This window comes from Protobothrops mucrosquamatus, unplaced genomic scaffold (assembly GCF_001527695.2).
Source record: "Protobothrops mucrosquamatus isolate PMUCROS unplaced genomic scaffold, P.Mucros_1.0 scaffold431, whole genome shotgun sequence".
Classification (NCBI taxonomy): domain Eukaryota; kingdom Metazoa; phylum Chordata; class Lepidosauria; order Squamata; family Viperidae; genus Protobothrops; species Protobothrops mucrosquamatus.
In genome coordinates, this window is record NW_015386756.1 from 238,961 (window position 1) to 250,371 (window position 11,411).

Below are 11,411 nucleotides of genomic sequence, written 5' to 3' on the forward strand. Positions count from 1 at the left end.
GGAATTCTGGAGTTGCCAAATTTGAGGAACACTGATATGATATATGTAAATAATTGTTTGCCTATGTGCGTACTCCTCAGTGAACTTTGTAACCCTGAGATCTGAAAATGGGGCCCACCTATACCTTAGTCCTTGCTACTGGGGATTGTGGTAATTGGTCCTGAATATCTAGAATGCCAGGTTGAGAAAGAATACTAAATGCGATTTTGCCTGTCCAATTTTAATACTGAGCATTCCCTTAAGTGGATTGTTCTGTAAACAAAATTGCATAGTGTTTTGGACATAGGCCATGCATGAGCCATTCGGAAAACATTTTAAAGAGCAAGAATGCAATGTCACTGAAGCAAGCTAGAGATATCATCCAGCTTTAGATTGGCTTTGACAAACCAATTAGGAAATTTATAAACATTTGGCCTAATTCTTTACCCTCTCTGACTAGCCAGTACATTTGTCTTATTTCTCTGAAAGGGCAACAGCTGTTTCTAAATTTGAGGGCAGATTAAGAATGATATTTATTACTCTAAAAAGATTCTCAGAGATTTCCCAGATTACCATTAGCCTCTAGTATTTGATTTTGCCTGTCCCTATAACCTCATCTTCTATTGACCTGACAAAATTATCCTTTCCTCCACTTTCTACAGTATAGTAGACCAGACTCCTTATTATCAGCCTCCAGAGCATCCTCAGATCATGCTACCAAATTTGGAAGGTGCAGAGGAAATATCAATGTATACTTGTACAAAATCCCTGACTCTTCCCTGATTATCCAGGAATAAAAAGAACTCAGAGCATAAAAGCATTGCACACATCTTAAATTGGCCATCAATAGACATAGACAAGAAATCAGGATTTACCGTGAAAACAAAAATAACATAGGGTGATGTTTAAAGCCATTCTTTTAAGTATTTGCACAATGCAAACTAGCTCAGCACATCAAAGGGCACAACATGCTACTTACCCTTTCCTGAAACAAATGAGGAGACAAAAGATGAAATATAATTTAGTAATGCACAGTAGATTAGTCAAACTAATACATTTTATTTGATGAACCAAAAAAGGCCACCAGAAATCAAGACATTCCTAATCAAAATGCCATTTGTTTCTGGGCTCCTGGGCTGAAATAGGAACCTGGAACTATTCCAGTCTAGAAACAGCTATATTTGTTGCTCACATCAATAAGAGAAGCAGGCTCTCTATAAAGATAAAAATAATCAAGAGTTTCCAATTGGTATAGACTGACTCCTATAATCAATGCATAAAATTCCAAGGAGTTTTTAGCCTCTTTGTACCTTTATTCCCCATCTCTGAACTGATAGTCATAGCCAAGGAAAAAGGAAAGATACCAATGTTAGCTGATAGTTCATAATTGAATAGAATGGTTCTGACACATCAAGTAAGACACAGAATGTTCTGGGTCTTAGAAAATGAATTATATAATCCATAGGTGAGGAATGGTTTCCACTTCAAAACTGAATTTTGACACCATGTACTGTGGTAAAACTGAACTGAAACAAGCCATGCCATAGATAAGTATCAGAAATGCATTTTAATTAATGCATTTTTCTTGCACTTAGTAAGGAGGTGCACTGAAAGAATGAGAAGATTGAGGTTCTATGAGAAAGTAATGATGTTCAGGGGTGAAAAGAAAAATGGCTTCAGGAGGTGCAAAGAAACTTAGTGAAAACTACAGCTGGGGAGGGAAAATTAGGAATGAACATGAAGTAATAGAGAAAAATGTGGGGGTAGGCATAAGATCTACAAATTGGATTGGGGTGGAAAAGAATAAAACAACTTTAAGCAACTTGTCTCTTCTCAGATATATTTGACTATAATGTCTGTGATGTCTTAGAATTTTGAGAGTTATAATCCAACTTTACTGGAGAATACCAAATTGTTTGGGGGTGGATCTAGTCAGATAATTGGGAAAGATCCACAAATGGCAAAGGAAGGATATTGTTGCTGACCCACCAAAAATTGTCTCACACTTCATTCTAGTGGGAGCCTTCTTCTTAATCTCACTCTGTTTTATAAAAAATTTAATGTCCCTCCTACACCCAATATGTAGAATAAAATTGTAATGGGAAAACAAAATATATAAATATGATAGACAGAAGAGAGAGGGAGAAAGCTCAATTGAAATAAGTGACAAAGAAATTAAATCAGAAAAGCAATGGTACTTAAAAAAAAGTAACAGTGAATGATATAACTTCCCAATAGTAGAAGTGCTTCATTCAAGACAATTGAACATCAAGTTATAGTAGGTGTTGTCTTCATTTATTAGCCTTGGGCTGCTACAACAGGAGAGGCAAGAAATGAAGAGCAAAGGATTAGTAAAAATGAATGAAGCAGAACAGGAAAAGAAATAAAAGGAAGACAGAAAGGCAGAACACACATTAAAGCTAGAAAGATCTGTGAAGTGAAGTGAAGTGCAAAGAAAAGAAAAGTGATAAATGTGGGAAATCTACTGGGAGCGCTTGATGCCATGAAACATGGTGGACCTGCATGTTCTGAGTACTTACACCTTTTGATGATCACTAATGCGGTTCCGTAGAACATTAATCTGGAAGAGAAATAAATAGGTGATGATGTCTCAAGAAGGAACCAAGAGAGCTACTGTGTCAGCACAGCATGAAGCCAAGAAAAGAACACAGACGAAAACATTATCCCAATAGTCAGGAAGGCTGCAGGCTGCACTAGCAGATGTGGTCAATGGTTGTGGTTAACATTTTTATTGGTAGAAGTGAGAACCAGAAACATATTTGGTTGGTTTATGTTTATCTACCTCCGTCCCTATTTCCTTTTTCCTTATATCAGTGTAACTTTTTCTTGCAATATGTCTTCTTTCCATGAAGAGGAGACTTAAATTCAATTGTCTGCTCTGCCATATCTCTGAAGGCTTCATTTTTCAGATTGCTTCTCCGATGTGTTCCCATTGCAATCTTTCCTAGCAACCGAATGGTATGTGAATACTGTCCTTTCAGGTGCTTAAAAGCAAAGCTCTGCTATTTGTGGCAGGATCTGCATTTCTTGAAACTGTATTTCTTCTTAGCACAGCTCCACAATATTCTTCATTTGGAACATTATGCATTTTCTCTGTACAAACATGTCCTGTTCATGGAGTTCACCCAAAACATTCATAAATGTGGGAGGAATGCTAATAATGCCATAAAACTAAGTTGCATTACTATATGGATAATTGAAATGTCAGTCAGTCATAACTGATGTCAATTAATTTTCAGAATTCCGAAAAGGAGAAATTTCAAAGCAACTAAAGTTACATATACAACATTGGCCTATGAACAAACAATTTTACTGTTAGTTAACCTACAATATTTCTAATAATTTGTGATACATAATGACATTAACAGGAAAGGATTTTGAGACTTTCATTGCCAAAAGGAAAAGAATCTCGATCCTTCAGTTTAGGGGAAGGATCAAAGGTTGGAGTAAAAGAAAGGGAGAACTGGAAAAACAATATTTGTTCAGTTAACTTAGGCTGCTTAGTTGTTGTTGCTTCTGGTAATTAGAAAAGAAAGTTTCAATTAGAAAAGAAAGCTTCAAAAAGATTTTTCATGTCCATAGCCCTGTCAATGGCTGAACAGACAAAAGGCTGGTTGACCTCACAGAATGTGAACTTGATTATAGGAATCATTGCAAACCAAGCAGGCAAACATGCCAAAGAACAACAAAGCGATCTGAAAAGGTATTGACAGCATCCAGACTTCACGGGATCAATGAAGGACACTATTGAGAGCAGGGAGTTGCATACATAGCTCCACACCATATATGATGTTTTCAGGAAACAGGCTATACTTACTACTTGCTTAACTCATCACAGCGTGCAGTAAGTATGGAAATCTGGTTAGGGTTAGAGAAAGGAGAATATTATAGCCTTTCGTGGATCCACATTTTTTTTAACTTTCACCTTCTGAACCTCTGGAGAATTCAGCCATTTCTAACCATTAATTAGTTCCTATCTTGGTGTCTCTCCTGAACTACTGCTGTAATTTGCTCCCTAGTTTCCTAAGCCTGCTTTCTGTATTTTTGGTTAAGTCCAGAATAGCATGGTCTCTATAGACTTGGATCTCTCACAATTCACCCCTTTTTTTGCCAATTCTTAAAGTGGCTAAATACATGGGTGTGTTACTAGTTTAAACTGCTGGTGTTGACTTTCCATGTCCACAAAACTGCCACTCAATCGTAATTCATATTCCTGCAGGCTTGGATCACTTATGTAATCAGGATGACTTAATTTTCTCTTATTAGAAGAGGCAAAATACCTTCCCCCCTGCATTTAAAAGCTTCCTTGCATCTAGCTCTTACTCTTTAGAATTTACTCCATCTTGAACAATACGATTTTTAGAGGCCTTTAAATATTTAATATATTTAAATATTTTTAAGGCTTTTATAAAGCTAGAAGAACTTTTCAGGACAGTACTTGTCAGTGATTTATATTGATTATATGAACACTGGTTTATGCCACGCTGTATTTGTATTGCTTTTTTGTTTTGATTACAGATATTGTAGGTGAATATCAAATGAAAATACTATTAATAAAAAATTATGAAACTTGTATGCACCCAATTCTCAATGGCTCAAACAAGGAAATTACAATAAAACATTAAAAAAAATTGGCAAGCAATTTTTATTGGCAATGAAGTGACAGGCTTCACTCTCCTTCACCAAAGGCTGAGTGAAAAGCTGATTACTTCTATAAACATTAAAACACTTGCAAAGGAAATATTAAAAGAAACACAGAGATGGTGATCCTGAGAAATAAATCTTAAATTTTCAGTTAATGATACCTGAAGAACACCAATATCTATGAGAAGCAGGAGAAAGATAGTGTTATGACCCGAGGGGGCCATGACAGACAGCTGATCATAAATGTTAACAGCAACTTCATTTTTGAATATAAATTCTTATATAGACAAAGTGGATCTATTTATGCAGGAGATAGAAGTGTTATGACATTTTTAGGAAACCTCACGTTTGCAAAAGAGGCCTTCAGACTTACAAGATTCTGTTAATGGAACTTTACAATAAAGTTGTTTCCTGTCTGGTCTGCCTGGGAAAGCTGGCATCCATTTTGCAAGTCTGAAGGTACAAATCTCCTACTGTCACCTTTACAGCCTGAGAAGCTAGGGACAGTTTCTTCTCAGCCTCTTTCCCTGCCCATTACCCAGGACAAGCTATGCCCTCTCTTATCTGACCATCATCTAGGCAGCATTTCCTGACCCCATTTCTCAAGGTCTTTCTCATATTCCTATGCTCAAAATATACTTGGCTAACCCAGTGTGCCCACATACATTGGGAATACAAAACTTAGAATTCCCCTTGCAAATGAGAAATTCTGGCAATTGTAGTCCAAGCACAAATAAAACTCTTCAGGCTGGGGGAAGCAAGTTTAAACTATTTTTTTCACCTATTAAACTGCATCCACTTGAAACACAGAAGTAACTTCACTCATGTAAATGGCTGATTTATGATGTTGTTTCCAAATGGAGCTAAATCTAGATTGTCATTCAGATGAATCACATCAGATTACTCATACCTGTCTGTTCTTGTTTGGGGGAAAAATAGGTCATTTTGCAGTGAAAATAAAGGGAAAAAGTGCAAATACCAAGGTTGTGTTGAAAGCTTGTCCATTTTCATTTTCAGAGTGAAAGTAGTGAGTTCAGTGCAAAGAAAATATTATTAGAACACCCAAATGAGGAAAATATTCAACTTTTTCTAAGATCAATCATCAACATGATCCCTTCAATCCATTCTGCTTCAGTACACCCACTTCCTGGTTGATACTTCTTCATCACACAAATGTGAGTAATACAAGCCAATGAAGGATTTTGTCCTTAACAGTATTTCATGAAGGCATGACACAATAATATTCCTCAAAGCAAAGGAAGCTAATTGAGCATAAAAGCAATTCTTACTCTTCCTGCATCAGTTGCACAGGTGATCCCAGCCAATTAGGGATGATGTAATTAAAAGAATAACTATTTTCCCATTTAGCTCTATGGTGATAATTACAGAGAGAAATGGAAACTTTGTCTACTTCTGGGTGGATTGCTTTGTGGTTTCAAAAACAGTTATAAAAACTTTTGCCCCTGTACAAATGACAGTACTGATTCACAGGCCTGGGCTCAGCTGTATGGCAAGTTTTATTGAGATGTCCGCAATCGTTTACTAACAGCCCATTTCCAGCTCAAATGGAAGAATTCTGTTTGTAGCTTCTTTGGGCAGATAAATATCCCACGATAACTTTTGTGGTTGCATAGCTTGTATTTGTGTCCTGTAGAATTTGTACATTGTTAACAGCATTGTAGGCTATGCATGACTACAGACCTTTTAATAATGCATGCTATGTTGACATTATGAAAATGTTCTCAAAAAATAAAAAATTCTACCAATCTTCTAACAGATCCAATATCTGTCCTTTAATTTCACTCAGCCTTAGTAAGAAGTAACATTTGATTATCCTATACAGAATCCAGAGCTGAAAAGAAATTGATAATGGTGTTTAGACTTACCTCGTATTTCTGCCTTTTGAACTTTTCCTGTAAATCAAACTTCTCAGCCTCAAGATCATGAATGCTCTGCCACAGTTCCTTCGCCTTTTCCCTGATTTGAGAATACATGATATTAATAAAAGTACTTGTCATGTGTATGCATATAGTTAAATATGTAATGGAAGCATGTTGGTCTAGAGCAGCCTTTCCCAATCTGATGCCTGAACTATAGCCAATGTGACCATTCATCATAACAGAAGGGAAGATGGAGATTGAGTTGCATTCTAATTTAATGAAGTTCATATGCTGACTGATTCTCCAGAATTCAGCCTTCTGTTCAGCCTGAACAAACCAGTATAGTCGTATCTAAAGTTACAATTCTGTTGTCCTTTGGGATAACCTTACAAGAAGCATGTGCCTCTTCACATTTCCTGGTGCAATACCGGATATAAAAGGCCAACCTGACATTAGTTCGCTCTTGCTCCTTTTTCATCAACTTACACATCTGGCTCCTTCAAAGCTCTGGAAATTACAACTCCAAAAAAGCCCATGTAAACCATAAAAAAAATGGTAGAAGAAATTCATACAAAGTCCTTTTAAATCTTGAGCTCTGACGCAATTTCCAAGTAGTAGACTAATTTGTACTACCTCTTTGGGATGGTTATAATTATTCCCTCCCTTTAATTATCATGGAAAGGAAACTAAAACAAACAAACAAAAATAGGGAAAAGAACAAAGAGAGAGAAAAATAAGAATCTCTCCATCATCATTTCTGTACAGGACAAAATTTTTCTAAAACTCTCAACCAGTCTCTTGAAGTTGTGTATTTTTTCTGTGTGATCTTTGCACCCTCTAGTGGTCTTTTTCTTTTTAGCTCAGATGCCAGCAATACCGTACATTCTTCGGACGGATGCCCGAGCAATCATCATTACAATTATGTAGCACCTATTTAAGATATAATCCTGCTGGTATCACTTAAGGCAAATGGTGGGCAGTCAAACTGGCAATTCTGTCTAAAGAACTGTAAACATGTCAAAACACTGATAAATTACACAATATGAAAACATTAGTAAATGCTAACACTGACTTAAAAAAAATTAAAGAGTCTCTTGACTTGAGCTTGACTTCTGGAGGACTTTATGAACACATCCATATTGTTTTCCTGGCAACTACACAGAATTAGTTTGCTACTGCCTTCTTCCAGATTTTTTTTACTTCCCAGTCTACAACTCTGCACTGGACTTCCATGATGATCTCCATCTAAATACTAAGAAGGTTTGATCTTATTCAGCAGTATCGAAACAACTTTGGTTTTAATAAAGTTGTTTGGCTACTGCCATTTGCTTAGGGAACTCTAATATATGTTAACGTTTTAACACCAGCTTGGCTTTGTACTTTGCCCACATTAGAGTTACATGTCATGGTATCACCATTTGCCACACTGCAGTTAACCAGGTTCTGGAAGACCATGAGTTCCTCACCCCTTTTCAGGGACTGAGTGTATATTTACTTTATTGTGCCTCTAGAATATTTCTTATACCACTTGTTCCCCAATATTCTCCAGCCATGCAAAACTTCTTGGGCTGCATGAATATAACCAATAGAATTTACAGTTACTATTATTTTGTGGCTAGAAAATGGTTCAGTAATCAACTCCTTTTGGGTTGTAACAGGATCATGCCATCCTCTGAGACAGTGACATTAGTGACAGAAATTAGGCTACATTTGCTTTGTCCCTGGCCATACATAATATAGAAGAAATAGCAAGTAAAATCCAGTTTTCATCTCATTTCTTGCTTTCCACTCCTGAAGAAAAGAAGACCCTCCCAGCAATGTCTTCTGACCAAGGAATGAGCTCCCATCTCACCTCAATTTGTCTTCATTCAAATGATCAATATTAAGGGGTTTACGGCGTTCAGCAAGGATCTTTTTCTTCTTTTCCCGTTCTGTTTGTTTTTTCCCACCTTTCTTCTCGGTCTAAAGAAATCAATTCATGAGTGACATCAGAGGGTCTCAAGGTCAATCAAATTGCTTTTCTCCAGTGGTGAATCTGAGAATTCACATGCGCATTAAATGGCCATTTCACGGGCAAAATGTATGTGGATTAAAACTAAAGAGTTTCAAAGAGCATTGCAAGCATGACATTATTTTTATACATTAGTGCAACTATTTCCAAGAGCAGAGGGAAGATGCTGAGTTCAAAATCCGTGAATTCAGCCTTCACTTGTTTGACAGTGAAGCAGTTCCTCCAAGCACTTCCTTTGTTTGAAGGACCAGGCAAATCAAATCCAGTTCAAAAGTTTAAACAGAAGGAAATAATTGGGGAGGAGAGGCTTTGAATTTGTAGTTAGAAACTGGATAGTTAGAATGCAGAGTGCAAATGGAACAGGTTCAGACTTTATTGCATCACCTTATACTGAGATATAATGCATTTCTATTTAAATGATAGATATTTGTGAAATGTATATCCATCCATTTAATATATACGCAGTTTATACAACCTTTTTTTTTGCAATGCAGTCACCTGTTAACAACAGTCACAGACCTACCTTCTGAAGGTAGCCTCCAAAATGAAGCATGTTGGAGAAAGCTTTTTTCTTCCTCTCATCCTCTTCAGCCCGCTTTCTAGCTTCCTCTTCCTCTTTTCGAGCTCTTTCTTCCTACCAAGAAAGGAGACATAAATTTCAGAAGGATAGAAAATGTATGGTAAAGGTAAATGTGTATCCAGTAGATGCCACTAAGAAAATGATAGCAGATAAATGCAATCTAATTCTTGCCAGAAAGTTAGCCAGAACACTGATTATTCTGAATTAATTCTTGTTTAAGTTGTTCAACTGCACCAAAAGACAATTAGAAAAAGATTTAATAGTTACAATGGCTTTTCTCTATGAATTGAATAGCATTGGGTCTGAGATTCCAGTTCCAAGACAAAAATTAAAGGATCAGACTGAATGTACAGAACTCTTACAAAACCAAATATAAATGTATAAATGGGACAAGAATTGTCATGTATTTTCAATAATGCAAAAGGTATCAGTTACAGTATAATATTTGCAGCTATAGACAATAATTGGTCAATTATTATTAATTGATGAAATTTAGCACTTATATTTATAAATATAGCAATTTATATTGTCGGACATCTAGCACAATCTTGTCCTCTGAATTAAAAAAAATCAAATAGTGTATCATTTGGTATTTAATCATATCCTTAACTATGAGACAATAATTTAATTAAAGCCAATGGTCACCTCCTATAACAGTTCAGCTTGATATTGGGTTAAACTTTAATGTGAAAAAAATTGAATTATGTTTTTGACAAGTCAATGTGAACGGAATATTAGGCATTAACCCAGAATGTTTGTTTTGACTGTTATTATTGATGATTATTGACCGATGAGTGAGAAAAGGAAGTGGGGCATCTTCCACTAGTAACACTCAGGAAAGTACACCATAAATGTTGGATAGACTCACAGCCAGACGGGCCTGGCGTTCCTTCTCTCGCTCACTACGGATCCGTTGTTGTTCAGCTCGTTCAGCTCGCCGCTGCTCCTATATAAAGAAAGCTTAATTTTTAATATATGTTCCTGAACAAAGGCTAGTTGCCCAAATCATTTAGGATATATGTTAAAATTTGATGCTGTCAATGGAGAAGGGACAAGAACTGTTGACGCTTGAACTACAATTACATTAGTTCAACTGAAGTGGCATAGAAGTTATTGTTGTCCGTAAATCAAGAAATTAATTGCAAATCATTTCTCCTAACAATAAAGATGAGATATCATAACTATTATCCTGAATGCACTTAAATTGTTCTATGAATATTATTTCTTACTAGAAATGCATAGAATTGCTTTAGCAATAAAGATCTGCAATTTTCTTTCCCCTTTAATACAGCAGTCCCCAACCTTCCTGGCTCCATGGACCGGCAGTGGTAGTGGCGGTGGCGGAAGGAGGATGATTTCACGTGCATGCCCACACTTGCACAAATGAAGTTTTGCGTACTCGCATGTTTGCCTGCCACTTGTGTGGTCCAGTTTCCAAACCTTCCCTATTAAGAAGAATTGAGTAGTGTTGCCTAGAATTACATATTGTTATAATCATAGATTCACAAGCTGTCAATAAACCCAGTCTTGATGCTAAGCATTAACAATTGTAAAATCAGTGACTTTGATAAAACAGTTAAATCATTTGTAAAAGGGTTGGGAGAATTGGATCTGACCATAAAGAGGGTCTAGATAAAAAGTATGAAATTCTGTCATACGATTCTGTCCTTGAGGAATATCAGCTCTTCTTCTTCCTTCTTTCGGTTCTCAAAATGAGCCTCAATTAGAGTTTGTAGTTCATTCAGATCTTTTTCCATTCGCTTCCGGTGAATATCCTGCAGGGCAACAAAAGCATGAGCTAGATTTGACACTATTCTCTCAAATGCAGGAAGACTTATAATGGTAAGAAAGAACTAGTCTGGACTAAGGCACTGGGATAGGAATACTCACATCAAAGTCTACTCTCTCTCCATCAGGGATCTTTGGAGGGACCAGATTAGGAGTGAACAACCTGAAATTAGAGAAAAACACAGAGTAGAATACGGATAATACAATACCTGATTTTGAATTCACTCCATCTCCTTCTACATACCTGAGAGTTCATTGATTTGGTTGTATTTCTCACATCACTGGGCCAAATTTCATCCCTTTGGTTATGAGGAGTTTTTTCTCCAAATTGAGGTAAATTTCTCCAAGACAATATAGGTAGAACTCACACATTGTAATATTGTTTTTATATTGTGCAAACTGCACATAAAAATGCATTAATTGTCACTTTTGCAGGTAAGAAAATATTTAATGTAGAAAATAGCACATGAGGTGAATACCTGTATAACCTACATATTGTTGTTATAGC

General features: G+C 36.4%; 1 protein-coding gene across 1 annotated transcript; it reads right to left on the reverse strand.

Annotated features, from left to right (window-relative positions):
• Positions 1–2,515: 2,515 nt before the first annotated feature.
• TNNT2 (troponin T2, cardiac type) lies at positions 2,516–10,890 on the reverse strand. The gene is made up of 6 exons (XM_029284209.1): positions 10,774–10,890; positions 9,984–10,061; positions 9,059–9,169; positions 8,377–8,486; positions 6,531–6,621; positions 2,516–2,560 (listed from the first exon to the last, which is right to left on the reverse strand). The coding sequence occupies exons 1-6, from the start codon at positions 10,870–10,872 to the stop codon at positions 2,516–2,518; spliced, it is 534 nt and encodes a 177-aa protein (XP_029140042.1). The 5' UTR covers positions 10,873–10,890.
• Between the last annotated feature and the right edge of the window lie 521 nt (positions 10,891–11,411).